Source organism: Nicotiana sylvestris, chromosome 6 (genome assembly GCF_000393655.2).
Source record: "Nicotiana sylvestris chromosome 6, ASM39365v2, whole genome shotgun sequence".
Lineage (NCBI taxonomy): Eukaryota > Viridiplantae > Streptophyta > Magnoliopsida > Solanales > Solanaceae > Nicotiana > Nicotiana sylvestris.
The window spans coordinates 99,125,920-99,142,045 of NC_091062.1; the positions used below are offsets into that span (position 1 = coordinate 99,125,920).

The 16,126-nt window shown below is 37.8% G+C and overlaps 1 protein-coding gene across 1 annotated transcript; it reads right to left on the reverse strand.

Moving 5' to 3' along the window:
- Window positions 1-915: 915 nt before the first annotated feature.
- Window positions 916-1,801, reverse strand: LOC104213642 (17.6 kDa class I heat shock protein). Its single transcript, XM_009763174.2, has one exon. It carries the CDS (start codon window positions 1,593-1,595, stop codon window positions 1,134-1,136), a length of 462 nt encoding a protein of 153 aa, XP_009761476.1. The 5' UTR covers window positions 1,596-1,801; the 3' UTR covers window positions 916-1,133.
- Window positions 1,802-16,126: the final 14,325 nt, after the last annotated feature.

Consider the following 16,126-nt stretch of genomic DNA (forward strand, 5'->3'; position numbering starts at 1 on the left):
GGTCCGGTACCATCAAGAAAATGCATCATTTTACTTCTAAAGGCCTTTATATTTTTCAGCAAATAATTTTCTTTAAAAATTCTTTTCTCGGGCTTGGAACCTTTAAATTCGATTCCGGGCATACGCCCAAGTCCCATATTTTATTACGGACCTTACGGGACCGTCCGATCACGGGTTCGGGTCCATTTACCTAGAATGTTGACCAAAGTCAACTTTAACCAATTTTAATGACCAAATTCATATTTTTTTTCTCTAAAATTTCACATAAAAGCTTTACGGAAATGAGCCCGGACTGTGCATGCAAAACGAAGTGAGAGAAAACGAGATTTTCAAGGCCTCGAAACACAATTTTGACTTCTAAAACAAGAGATGACCTTTAGGGTTCATCACAAGCCCTCATGATGGACTTAAGCCTTGATCCTTTTTTAAAAATCCTCTGATCCAATTAATCTAAATTCACGATTTAATCAATCTAAATCCAAGCAAGCTGAAAAGTCCATTAAGGAAGTAAAGATTTATTAAGTTTTGCATTCCCCTCAAACGAGGGAATTTTTCATTCACGTCAATGATGTTCAGCTAATTTAACTAGTTTAATTTTTCAACTAATCTAAGTACACCGACAGAGTTTATCTTCATGTATGCTTGATGTGATTTTGAATGATACGCCTAACAAGTTAACCCAATGAGCACCCGCAATTGTGCGTTTGTAATTCTTTTCTCAAAATTCTCCTATTAAAAGGATCATGATTTGGTAAATCGATTGTAATAGTTTTAATTGTGGATTCGTTAATAGGTCAACATATCTTTACTTTGACACTCAACAAAATTAAAGTGCAAGAGTAAAAAACTTAAAACTCGACTTCACTACGTAAACCAATACCCAAAAGGAGTTAAGAAGACAGAAGAAGGAAAATATGGGAGATCGAACAGAATTGAAGGATAATAGAATACTTTGATTCTATTACAACACTATTGCCTTTTCCCCATAGAATTTCAACAAAATTAAATCAAACACGCCTTAAAGCGAAAAACAGACTCGATTACAGACAAGATACAAAAACAGAGCAACTTCTATTCGATTTCATATATACTTGCTCACATATCATAGCGTTCTTACATATTTCATCGTCTATCTAACCAGTGATATCAATGGATTTGACATCTGGCTTCTTCACCTCTTCTTTCGGAACAGTAACAGTAAGCACTCCATTCTCCATCGCCGCCTTAACTTGATCCATTTTCGCATTCTCGGGGAGCCTGAATCTTCTCATGAATTTGCCGCTGCTGCGTTCCACACGGTGCCAAGTATCATTCTTATCTTCTTTCTCCACATTCCTCTCTCCGCTGATTTGAAGAACCCTATCGTCTTCGATCTCGACTTTCACTTCCTCCTTCTTAAGCCCAGGGAGATCGGCCTTGAACACATGAGCCTCCGGAGTTTCCTTCCAATCGACTCGTGTGTGAGCGAATGCAGAAGTCTCCCGTGAATTGGATCCTGGAAAGCCCAATTCCCTGAAGGGATCCCATAGGTCGATTGAGAATGGATCAAAGACGCTGCTTCGTCGATCGCCGAACATTCTTGGAATCAATGACATTTTCAGTAAATTTTGTAGTAACTCTTTTCTCAATTTTCTTTCAACTACACTGATTCTTGGAGGAGGAGCCGATGGGTATTTATAGGTGTGTGCTTAGAGGATTGTCAAGTAGTTTCCCGATATTTCTTTCCGCTTCGATATTTCTCTAACCCAAGGAAGACAGACAGATGTCCAGAAGTTTCTGGATAAATCTCGTTTTTTGCTTCCATCTCTGTATAAATTAGTTGGCCAATTACCTAATTTGACGAGTAGTAATGAGGATATTGTGTGAAATTCTACTTCCGTCTTTTTGTAAAAGGTTCATAAATTTACGTTTAGATAGCAAAATTAATTTATTTTCAGATGGTTTTCCATCTTTTTTACAACCTTTTATTATACATTACTTTAAAAAAATGTTTCTAAGTTCTACTTTGAATTTTTCTAATAATTGATGAAGAGATAATATATTACTACAGCTAGATAATTTCTCAAAATAAAGTGCTATATATATGTTAATCTTCTGGCCCCCGGTGGTTGATCAAAGGGCTATGTATGTTTACTAGATATTCTTGGGAGAAATTCAAAAAATAGCCAGATTTACAAGTGGTTATTCAAAAATAGCCACAGTTTTAAAAGTAATCGAAATTTAGCCACTTTTCATGTAAAGATAAATCTAAACGAAAATGTTGTTCAAAATCCGGAAAAATACTCCAGTATAATATACTGGAGTTCCAGTATATTATACTGGAGTTCCAGTATAATATACCGGTCCAGCATAATATACTGGAGATTGGAGCACCGGTGCTCCAATTTCTAGTATATTATACTGGAACTTTCCGCGTATTGGAGTTCCAGCATAATATGATGGAAGTTCATACACATGTGCACCGATCTCCAGTATATAATGCTGAAACTTTCCGTATTGCAGCAAAATAATAGCTATTTTTCAATAACTTTGCAAACGCTGACTATTTTTAAATGACTAGTTCGAAAACTGGCTAACCCGTACTATTTTAACGATATTCTTGCCCGTGCTAAAGCACAGGCCTAACAATATAATCATAGAGTGTTGTTGGGAGAAAATTATGAACTCAATAAGATTTGTATCCATTATATGGTATTATGTTCATCAATAGTGGCGTTGTGATGCACTCTTGAAGTAAGGAAGTTTATCCTGTATATATTTTAATTCATCTCATGAAAAACATTTAACGCCTTGATGTTCAGAAATTAATTGAGGATATTGTAAATTTTAGTAGACTTCAAAAATATTGGCAAAACAAACGCAAAATTAAAACTTACAATGGACTGTGGTGTAGTTTTCCTTGATACAATATACACGGAAATATCTATGTTTAATTAATCAGAATGAGCACATTACACAAAAAACAATATTCTAAGAACCCAATAAGCAACAACGTAAGTAAGTTCAAAGGAAACTTAGATTCCAGGAGAACCTCCAAAACAATACTTCTATAGACCAAAATAAGAACAAATATTACGACTCATCAAGTTTCTGCCACCTTAATTTGCACTAACTGTCAAAGGAATTTTTACCTTCTGTAGCAAAAGTTAACACCTTATTTATTTTAAATAAATATCATTTAAAAAATTATATTTATAAATACCTTTTAAGGTTTATAGCAAAATATTTAATTTTGGTTATCTCCTAGTCCTAAGCCACTAAATACGCTATTCAGTTACACTATTTTCTTTTTCTCTCTACTTTGATACATCTCGTTCTCTTCCCCTATCCCATTAAAATTTCCGCTCTCCTCCTCCTTCTAACGACATCTTCTCTTTGATTCACTTTAATCAATCCTTCAAAATCCAACGACCAGCAGCACAACAACAACAAACCCTAACCCGAAGACCCAATCATGCCGAAGCAAATCCACGAAATCATTGGTGATTATTTGTTGTTGAGGTTCACCAAGTTTACAATGCTTGACTTCATCACATATTTATCTTTCATTGATGCCTGGATTTCAGTCCATGCGGATAACTAGACAAGAATCCAATTAAGTTTCGATTAAATATTCTGTTAGTTCCGGTTCAATTAGTGTTCTGCAAGATCTTTGAAGATGGAAGGACTATTTGGCTACAAGGCGGAAATTAGGGTTTGTTCTTGAGCAAAGACGGAGTTTGGGGCTGAGCAACTTGATTTTCTGTTAATATATTTCAATGTATTTCAACATATCACGCTGTATTTTCATGTATTTCATTGTATTCATTGTTTTGCTTTCATTGTAATTCAATGTATCTCGTTGTATTTCGTGTATTTCACTGTATTCACTGTCTTTCTTTTCATTGTTTTTCAATGTATCCCGCTGTATTCTATGTATTTCATTGTATTCACTGTCTCGCTATATTCCATGAATGTATTCATATGTTTATTTAATTAATATAATTTATGTATTCAGATGTATCATATAATTTCTCTAAAGATTGCTGTATTTTTAGGGTATTTTTCAGTTGAGAATCTTTTTTATAACCAGAAATAAAAATTTTGTATGTTATAATTGAGTTTGTTGAGTTATATTAGGAGTCTATTATGTTAATTGATGTACTTTCCGTTTAAAAATAGTGTAATCCCCTGTTTCATGCCGTGAATACAGTCGAATACAATAATCTGTCCAGCTGTAATCCCATGTTTTACGCGATGAATACAGTCAAATACACTCGAATACAACAACTGATTAGCTGGACTTCCCTGATTCACGCCTATTTTTGCTACTGTATTCATGAATATAATAGCTTAAATACATCAAATACATCTTATAACCGCAGAAAATGCATCTATAATCCGTAATATAGCAAATGATATTTATAGATGGCTAATTACTACTAAAAGATAGTGTTTTATGAAAATTATAAGACGTCCCAGCCCCAATTCTTTTAGCAAGATGTTAAAATTGTTATGTTGAATCTTATGTATTACCCATCGACGGATAAGTCCAACCATCAAAGTCTTTATATAACCCATTTGAAGGCCACAATTAATTTTCTATCAAATTCGAGAATGAAAATTAAATTACCTTGTTATTTTTAAAGTTTTTTTTATTGGTGAAAATATTTGAAGTTTTACAAGTTCCTAAATATTGCTCAAGGTGCTTCTAAAAGGACTACTCTACTTAAAACGTCCCGTATAATTAACAGATAAGAATTTTCAATATTCTATAATGGATGGAAATGATGAAATATCTACAAATCTTATTCACATAACTTGTCCTTTTATTGATAAACTAGTCTTAGAGTACGCGCGTTGCGCATATATATCATATCAACGAATATAAATTTTATAAAAATTACATAGATATTGTTATTGACAAACGTGTTTGGATTATTAAATAAAAATTATGAAAAAACAAAATTCCTAAAAATGATTAATGTTGTCACGACCCAAGTTTTCCCTCCGTGAACTATTGTGACGGCACATAATCTCTACGACTAGGTAAGCCTAACAATTTTGAGGAAAAAGGAACTTAAAAGTACAAACTAGCCATCTAATAGATAAATATAGATAAAGTGTTTAAAATGCCGCTCGACATATACAATAATAACACTCTCGACCAATAATCACACTCCCAAAACTCGGAACCTCATGAATCACAAGCTAAAGAAAAATACATAAAGTTTCTAACTCCAGAAGTATAATACAAAGAAAATACAGGGAAAAGCCTATAACTAAAGGGAGAATAAAGAGGGACTTCTAGGTCTGCGGACGCGTCTGATATACCTTGAAGTCTCTGAATCACCTCGCCTCACGGATAGTATGGCTGAGTAGAAGAACCTGGATCTGCACACGAAAAACATATGCAGGAAAGGGCATGAATACACTACAGCGGTACCCAATAAGTGTCAAGCCTAACCTCGGTCGAGTCGTGACGAGATCAGGTCAGGGCCCTACTGGTAATATATATAACAAGGTAAAATAATGTGAAATGAGACAGTATAATAAAAAATGCTAGCAGTCAATAAAGAGGAAATCACAGGAAGAAATAACTTAACACACAGAGATATTATCAGGGGATCTCCCAGGATAACGTCCCGTAGTCCCAAACGTAAATGAACAGAGGATCTCCCGGGATACCGTCCCGTAATCCAAATCGTAAATGTACAGGGGGATCTCCCAGGATAACGTCCTGTAGTCCTAAATATAAATGTGCAGGGGGATCTCCCGGAATACCGATCCATAGTCCCAAAGTAAACATGCAAGGGGGATCTACCGGAATACCATTCCGTAGTCCCAAAGTAAATAGGCAACCAATCAATGTGCACAACAGTCTCAGCCAGGAAGAATAGAGTTCTAATCAAGTTAGCATCAAAGAAACAGGTAAAATTGCTACCCTAAACACACTGCACGTTATCGAATTAAAACTGTTTAAATAGATAAGACAATTAAGGTACATAGACATGCTTCCCTAAGCTAAGTAGGAGGTTTCACATACTAGTATTGCTCGATTAAAGGAGAAACATACATAAGTATTTAATGAAAACAAGGTTTTTTTTCAACAATTAGCATGTGTACGCACTCGTCACCTCACGTACACGGCATTCATATAACAACAGTACCAAAATCCTAAGGGGAGTTCCCCCCCACAAGGTTAGGTAAGCCACTTACCTCGAACCAGCTCAAAATCAATCCGAAATCACGCTCTTGCCATGAGTATCCAACTCCGAGTGACCCAAATCTAATCAAATCAATTACGTAACCTAAATAAAACTACAAGCAACTAATTTAATTAATTAATTTAAAGCTACGGCGAGAAATAATAAAAATGCCCAAAAATCCTCACCGGGCCCACATCTCAGAATCGGGTAAAATTTATGGATTATGAACACCCATTCACTCATGAGTTCACTCGTACAAAAATCATCCTAATTCGAAATCAAATTCACATTCAAAACTCAGGTTTTTCATTGGGGAACTTTTTCCTCCATTTCCAAACTTCTACCCTCAAATTCCTTAATTTGATGGGAAAAATAACAATAGATTAGCATATTAAAACTAAATTAGAGTGAGAATTCGTTACCCAATAGTTCTCCTTCAAAATCTCTCAAGAAATCGCCTCCTACCGTGCTCTAAATAAAATTTTAGAAGTTATGAACTTAAACCTTCAATTTCACTCTTTTCTGCCTAGCGATTTCCGCTTCTGCGAGGGAACAACCGCACCTACAATCCCGCTTCTGCGTCTCAGACTCCGCACCTGCGGAAATTCATTAAGCATTTCGCACCTACGCTCCTCCCTTCGCAGATACGGTTCCGCTTCTGCGGTCCTTGAGCTGCATCTGCGACAATTGTTCTCCAAGCCTCAGACCGCATCTGCGGTCACCAAACCGCTTCTGCAGCGTCGCACATGCGGTCCAAACTCTACAGCTGCGAAACCAATAGGTTCAGCATATCAGAAAATTTGCCGAAGTCCAAATTCAATTCTGTTAAGAATCCGAAACTCACCTAAGGCCCCTAGACCTCAACCAAACATACTAACCAATCCTAAAATATCATACAGACTCAATCGAACCCTCAAATTACATCAAACAATGCTAAAACTACGAATCATCCTCCAATCCAAGCCTAATGAACTTAAAATCTCAAGAATTTTACAACCGATGCCGAAACCAACCAAACCATGTCTAATTCACCCCAAATTTTGCACACAAGTTATTCAACACCACAGACCTATCCCAACTTCCGGAATCGGATTCCGACCTCGATATCAAAATTTCACTATCGTTCCGAAAACTCCAAAAATTCAACTTTTGGCATTTCAAGCCTAAATAAGCTACGGACCTCCAAAACAATCCGGACATGCCCCTAAGCCCGAAATCACCCAACGGAGCTAACGAAATTGACAAAATTCCATTTTGAAGCTGTCTTCACACTGCTCCGACTACGATCCAAATTCTAAAGCTTAAGCTCTCATTTTGGGACTAAGTGTCCCAAAACACTTCGAAACTCAAGATGAACCATCCCGACAAATTACAATAGCAGAAATAGACTCGGGGGAAGCAGTTAATAGGGAATCGGGGCGTTAATTCTCAAAATGACTGGACGGGTTGTTACATCCTCTCCCTCTTAAAATATTCGTTCATCCTCGAACGAGCATAGAGACATACCTGAAGAAGTGAAAAGATGAGAGTAACGGTTGAGGATATCCTGCTCGGTCTCCCAAGTCGCCTTCTCGACCGGCTGACCCCGCCACTGGACCTTTACTGAAGCAATACTCTTTAACATAAGCTTTTGAACCTGCTTGTCCAATATGGCCACTGGCTCCTCAACATAAGATAGATCCTTGTCCAACTAGACTGAACTGAAATCCAACACGTGCGACGGATCACCGTGATACCTCCGGAGTATCGAAACATGAAATACCGGATGAACTCCTACCAAGCTGGGAGGTAAGGCAAGCTCATAAGAAACCTCCCCAACACGTCTCAATACTTCAAAGGGACCAATGAACCTCCGACTCAATTTCCCTTTCTTCCAAATCTCATAAAGCCCTTCATGGGCGGAACACGAAGCAAGACCCCCTCTCTAACCATGAATGAAACATCGTGAACCTTCCAGTCCGCATAATTCTTCTATCTGGACTGGGCTGTGCAAAGTCTATCCTGAATTACCTTAACCTTCTCCAAAGCATCCTGAACCAAGTCTGTGCCCAATAATCTAGCCTCGCCCGGCTCAAACTAACCCACCGGGGACCTACACCGCCTACCATACAAAGGTTCATACGGTACCATCTGAATGCTGGACTGATAACTATTGTTGTAGGAAAACTCTGCCAGTGGCAAGAACTGATCCCAAGAACCTCTAAACTCTATCACACACGCACGGAGCATATCCTCAAGAATTAGAATAGTGCACTCGCACTGTCCATCCATCTAGGGGTGAAATGTTGTGCTCAACTCCACCCGAGTACCCAACTCATGTTGTACGGCCCTCCAGAATCGTGATGTGAACTGAGTACCCCTATCTAAAATGATGGAAATTGGAATACCATGCAGACGAATAATCTCCCGGATGTAAATCTTCGCCAACCGCTCCGAAGAATCGGTAGTACACACAGGAATGAAGTGTGCGGACTTGGTTAGTCAATCCACAATCACCCAAATGGCATTGAACTTCCTCAAAGTATGTTGGAGTCCAACTACGAAGTCCATGGTGATCCGCTCCCACTTCCACTTTGGAATCTCTATTTGCTGAAGCAAGCCACCCGGTCTTTGGTGCTCATACTTCACCTGCTGACAATTGAGGCACTGAGCTACAAACCCAACTATATCTTTCTTCTTCCGCCTCCAACAATAGTGTTGCCTCAAATCCTAGTACATCTTCGCGACACCCGGATGGATGGAATACCGCGAACTGTGGGCCTCCTCCAAAATCAACTCTCGAAACCCACCAACATAAGGTACGCATATCCGATACTGCATCCTCAATACCTCGTCATTACCAATGGTCACATCTCTAGCATCACCTTGCAGAACCTTGTCCCTTAGGACGAGTAAATAAGGGTCATCATACTGATGCTCCCTGATGCGATCAAACAAGGAAGACTGAGAAACCACACAAGCTAGGACCCGACTGGGCTCCGAAATATCCGATCTCACAAACTGGCTAGCTAAGACCTGAACATGCATCGCCATGGGCCTCTCTGCTGCTGGTAGATAAGCCAAACTCCCCAAACTCTCTGCCCGGTGACTCAAAGCATCGGCCACCATATTGGCCTTGCCCGAGTGATACAAGATAGTGATATCATAGTCCTTCAGCAGCTCTAACCACCTCATCTGATGCAAATTAAGGTCCTTCTGCTTGAACAGATGCTGCAAACTCCGATGATCAGTATAGATCTCACAAGGAACACCGTACAAATAATGACTCTAGATCTACAAGGTGTGAACAGTAGCAACTAACTCGAGATCATGGACAGGATAATTATTCTGTTGCACCTTCAGCTGTTTGGACGCGTAGGAAATCACCCTACCGTCCTACATCAATACCGCTCCAAGGCCAATCCTCGAAGCATCATAATAGACAGTATAAGACCCCGAACTTATAGGCAATATCAATACTGGGGCTGTAGTCAAAGTTGTCTTGAGCTTCTGAAAGCTCTTCTCGTACTCTTCCATCTATCTAAATGGAGCACCCTTCTGGGTCAGCCTGGTCATAGGTGCTGCAATAGATGAAAATCCCTCAACAAAATAACGGTAATAACCCGCCAGGCCAAGAAAACTATGGATCTCTATAGCTGAGAATGGTCTGGGCCAACTCTGCACTGCTTCTACTTTCTTCGGATCCACCTTGATCCCTTCACTCGATACTATGTGACCCAAGAACGCCACAGAGTCCAACTAGAACTCACATTTGAGAACTTCGCATACAACTTCTTTTCTCTCATGGTCTGAAGCACTGTCCTCAGGTGCTGCTCATGATCTTCCCGACTTCGGGAGTACACCAGAATATCATCAATAAAGACAATGACGAATAAGTCAAGATACGGCCGGAATACACTGTGCATCAAATGCATAAATGCTGCTGGGGCATTGGTAAGCCTAAATGACATAACAAAGAACTCATAATGACCATACCGAGTCCTGAAGGCAGTCTTCAGGATATCTGGCTCCCGATTCTTCAACTGATGATAACCTGAACACAAATCAATCTTAGTGTCACACCCCAAACCTGGAAGGCGTGGCTGACACCCGCTGCCGTAGTGGCCTGAGTGAACCACTATGTAACTCATTCATTTCTTTTGCAAGTATCATGGGCCCAGATGACCACAATTTATAATGTACAATTGTAAGTAGAAAACACTGTATCACTGAACCATCTTACTTAAAACATGAATACAAATGGCCCGTCAAGGCCTCTAACATACTATACAAACTGAACCCCTGTCTACAAAGTCTCTAAGATTATTAGACATCAAATGGGACAGGGTACCTACCCATAAGTCTGTAGAAAAACTATGACACGATGACTCATAGACTCGGTTGCACTCCGAATGAAGTGGAGTTTTACCGATCCTTCGTTGAATGTCAATCTCGTAAACTATGAGGGCTCATCAAATTGATTATCTATACCTGCAGGCATGAATGCAGCGTTCCAAAAAAAAAGGATGTCAGTACGAATAATGTACTGAGTATGTAAGGTAGAACTGAAACATAACCATAATTCAACATTAATTAAGGACATGGAAGAAACATGGAGTAAAGGACTCAACCTGTATGTCTGGATAGCTCTGTAAATCATGAAATATTTATAATGTCATGCATATGCGTATGAATGTCATGTAATGCATAGGTCTGTACGTACATAACATCATCAAGCCTCTGAGGGCATCCCATCGTATCACCTCGACCACTATGGCCAAATCTTCAATGTATACCAGCTAATCAGCTAGTGGTGCGTATATAACGCCGTAACCTTTTCCCATATCCTATATACATATATATACATATATACGTGTCGCCGTCTGAGTCATATTTCAGTCACTATGGGCAAAATCATCATCGTATACCAGTTGATCAGGTGGTGGTACGTATATAACGCCGTAACCTTTTCCCATATCCCATATACATATATATACATATATACGCGTATATAACACCGTCTGAGTCATGGGTAAATGCACATGTAAACGAATGTAATGCATGAGAAGTACGTTAATAAAAAATTTCAGAATGTCATAAGACCATTATGCCTTTGAATAATATCATAAAATAAACTTTTTTCAACTTACGTATTTTCTGAGACCCATGAACAGATGATAGAATAATATGACAATGGGGAATCAAGAACATAAACATCTCTAATATTTTTATGAATAGAGTCATGTATGGAAATTGTAAATTTGCCCGTTTCCTTTGTGTTGTATGGATCATGTCAAAAAGAAAGAAGAGATAACCTTAACATACCTGAGTTGAAATTTAAGTGACTGAACTTTAACCTCAAATCAGCCTTCTTTCGTGTCAACCCATGAATTTTGTTCAACAAAAATTTGTAACACTCTCAAAACTAGGCACAACCTGTAAAGAATTCCAATTAATCTATACTTGAGGAATCACGCCCTCAGAATTACAGTGGTGTATTAGATTCCATAGCTACCCAGCTTAGATGACTCAAAATTAGTTGCCAACATATTGTTACTTAACTAGGTCGCTAACTTGTTTTCTTTCATCTTTATAATGGCCAAATGTAAATATTAGATAATGGGACAATGCCTATATAATATGCACAACTGAATTATAAGTCCGAACAATTGCATTCACAAAAAGTTAGATGCAAAGACATATACCGAGAAAGGAAAAAAAAAAGATTATTTGAAATAAAATTTGTCTTGGTTGATGTTTTACAACTTTAAGCTGAACGAAAGGCAATTTTTTTCATATCCTCCAACTGATTCAATCCATTTACTCATTTAGTAGTGACTGACAGGTGAAACACGGATCTCCCCGAATCTTGCCACATGATAAATAAATATGTCACCTATCACTCAATTGTAAGTCACAATTTGGTTATGGCCTTGCTGCCACGTGACATTTTGGTCTTTATCCAAAAGACCTTAATTAACCACTAATTAATAATTAATCAATTACCTATATAATTAAGAATTGTCTCAAATTACTTAAAATTTTACTTTTTTTAATATACTTTATACATATTACTATCATGGTCATATGGTACCATATAAAATAAATACATATATTTCTCAACTTCTAATTTCCTATGCTCATATAAAGAGTAAAATTTTGTACGCTTAATTCTTAAAATGGTAAAATATAACCTTCTTTTCTTGTGAGAAAATAATTTTTATCTTTATAATAAAGAAAATTTCATAAAATTTCCTATATTACGTTTATAATTTAAAACATATTTGAAATTAGTAATATTAATAACTATATAAAATCAAATATTTTTTTCAAACTATTTTTGCAAAAAGTGTTCCACTTAAAATATCATATCAAATACCTCAATATGGAACTAGATACATACTTAAACATGCTTAAATATCACTTTACGGGAATGAATAACATAGACATCCTTAACTGATAAGAGTAAAATCACTTATGAAATATTATTACGTTTATGTATCGTTACTTGGAACATATTTTTGTATTGTCATTAGAAATCTGAAAAACTATAGCCAATATGTATCTTAAACAATGATACTTTATCTTTCAAACCAACGATGCGTGAACAAAAATTAACCAAGCCACGCCAAAGACCAAGTAAAAGAATAAAAAAAGTTACCTATGTAGACTTTGTGCAAATTGTTATTTTTTTATTTCATTTTCTTTTCTTTTCCTTAATTAGATTTGTAATACTTTTCGAAACCAGATCTTATTATATTCCAATTTTACCTCTAATCCTCTTTCACACATTCCTTAATTAGATTAAGAAAAAAATCAAAACCGAATTAGATCCTAATGGAAAATAACAATCCTTTATCCTACGTTTCTTAATTAAATACTCTATAGATTTCAAAGGACTACATTGTATTCAAAATTCTTCATTGCCAACCCTAGAACAAAGGAGAAAAAACTGAGAAAGCATGGAATAACATGTTGATAAACTTACAGGGTCTTACAATAACATAATCACAAATCCTTTATAATCTCATAACGGTCTTAATTGTAACGACCCGACCGGTCATTTTGAGCTCTAACGCGTCGTTCAGCAGTTTGAGGTCATGAGCAACTTCACTTCAGGTATTATGACTTGTACGCATGGTTGAAATTGAATTCCCGGGAATTCCGAGTTGATTTGGAAAGAGAATTCTCATTTCGGAAGCTTTAAGTTGAAAGAATTAGCTAATATCAGAATTTTGAGTAAACGACCTCGGAATCGGGATTCGAGGGTTCTAGCAGGTTCATATGATGAATTCGGACTTGGGTGTATGCCCAGATCGGGTTTCGGATGACCCGAGAACATTTTGGCGTCTATTGTGGAAGTTAGCATTTTGGAAGAAATTTCATAAGTTTGGGTTGAAGTGCATTTCAGTGTTATCGATGTCCGTTTGGGATTCTGAGTCTGAGAGTAGCTCCGTATAGTGATTCTGGAGCAGGGAGCGCGATCAAAAGTGAATTCAGAGGTCCGTAGGTCATTTGGCTAAAAATAGAAATTTTAAGGTTTTTGAGAAGTTTGACCGAGAGTTGACTTTTTGATATCGGGGTTGGAATCCGATTTCCGAAGTTGCAGTAGATCTGTAATGTCGAATATGACATGTTTGCAAAATTTGAGGTCAATCAGACGTGATTTGATGGGTTTCGGCATCGAATGTAGAAGTTTGAAATTTCAAAGTTCATAAAGCTTGGATTGGAGGCTGATTCGTGGTTTTAGCATTGTTGATATGATTTGAGGCCTCGAGCAAGTCCATAATATGTATTGAGACTAGTGGTGTGATTGGTTGGGGCACCGGGGGCCTCGGGTGGATTCCGGGTGGTTAACGGATAGAAAATGGAAGTTTGGAGAAGGCTGAAGTTGCTGGTGTAACCGCACCTGCGAAACTAGGGTCGCGGGTACGGAACCGTAGAAATGGCCTTTGTGCCACAGAAGCGGAAATGGACGGCTAGGCTGGGACCGCAGATGTGGTCATTTTGCCGCAGATGCGGAAGTTGAAGGCTTGGGGGAAGACTGCAGAAGCGGCAATTGGTCCGCACCTACGGGACCGCAGAAGCGGTCAACAGACCGCAAGTGCGAAAGGAATGGAGGCAGTAAGTGTTTTAAAAATCGGGATTTGGCCATTTTCTCTCATTTTTTCTCTTGGCTTGGGCGATTCTTGGAGGGTTTCAAGAGAGGGTTTTCATCATCAACGATAAGGTAAGCTATCCCCACCTATCTTGAGTTAAATACATTGATTATGTACAGAGTTGAGCATGAAATTTGTAGAAACTTAGGATTTGAGAGAAAAACCTAGAAAATTGATATTCTTGGAATTTGACCATAATTTTGGGCATGAAATTGAGAGTAAATTATATATTTGGATTCGTGAGGTTATGGGTAAACTTTATCTTCGAAAAATTTAGGAATCCGGGCATGTGGGCCCGAAGGCAATTTTGTCAACTTTTCGATCGGGGTTAGAAATTGTTATAAATCGGGTTGTAATGAGTAATTGAATGTATATTAATAGATTTGCATAATTATTGGCTAGTTTTGGAGCATTGTGCATCAATTCGAGTTTTCGAAAGAGCGTGGAATGCCGGTTATGGATCTTTGGAGCAAAGTGAGTCTCCTTTCTAACCTTGTAAGAGGGAATTGTCCCCATAGGTGTGTTAATTAGTTATGTGCTCCTATTTGTGGGGGCTACATACGCACGGGGTGACGAGGATCCGTGGGTAGCTACTATTATGCTACTGTCCGGGTAGTTTAGGACAAAAAACATGCTGTACTTGGAAAAGTTTATAATCCTATTGACGGGTTGAATTGCTTAAATTCTATTGAAATAGGTAAATGAATTTCTAAAAGGATTAAACTTTATTTTTCTTAAATCATTAAAAAGGGAGAATTTGGATTTTTTCTTGGATAGTTGTTCACTAATGAAGTCTCGATTAACTGTTTGAATATGTAATTCTATGTGTACCTGCGTCGCATGTATGATTCGCGAGCAGGGTGTTTGTTTATTTTATGTTGACCGCGTCGCATGGATGATTCACGAGCGGGTAATAGATGCATCTATGGTTCACGCCGTTAGACCCTCGGCAGTACACATTTTACATTTATGTTGGATCGGGTCGTACGACCTTGGCATGATTTGTGCATGCTTGTATTTCTTGCCTTGAGATTTATTGATATTGATAATTTCAGACTTGAGATAATTGTTAACTAATGGATTATGAATCCGGAGACTTGAATAAAAAGGAACTTTTACCTGTTCGTGGCTTATTTGAAATTACTGCCGTTATTACTAAATCCATGATTACTCGCATTAATAAAATATTATTATTGGACCACTAGTAAGTGTCGAAGTCGACCTCTCGTCTCTACTTCTTCGAGATTAGACAGGATACTCATTGGGTACATGTTGTTTTCGTACTCATACTACACTTGCTGTGCGATTTTATTGCACAAGTTCATATGTGGCTAGTGGCTTAGTGGTATAGTGGCATGGTTGATACGGAGACTTAGGTGAGCTGCAATTATCGAGACGACCCGCAGGCAGCAGAGTCTCCTTTAGAGTATTGTATTGTATTTTAATTTCTGTACACTTGTATTCTGGACAGTTACTGTATTTTATTTCATTCCCTAGTAAATGCTCATGCACTTGTGACACCGGGTTTTGGGGAAATCACGGGATTTTTCAGTAGTTAAATTATGTAAAGACTTATTCAGTGGAGTTTATTATTTATTATTCATTTGTTTAAAGGAAGTGATTTCAAAACGAATAAAATGAGAAAATGCTAGTAAATTGTGGTTGGCTGGCCTGATAGTGGTGTCCAGCGCCATCACGACCCTTAGTGGATTGTGGGTCGTGACATTAATTTCTTCAAGCTCATATGGATTACTACGATTTATCCTAATATTAAAGTACGAGATGTAACATTCTTCCCTC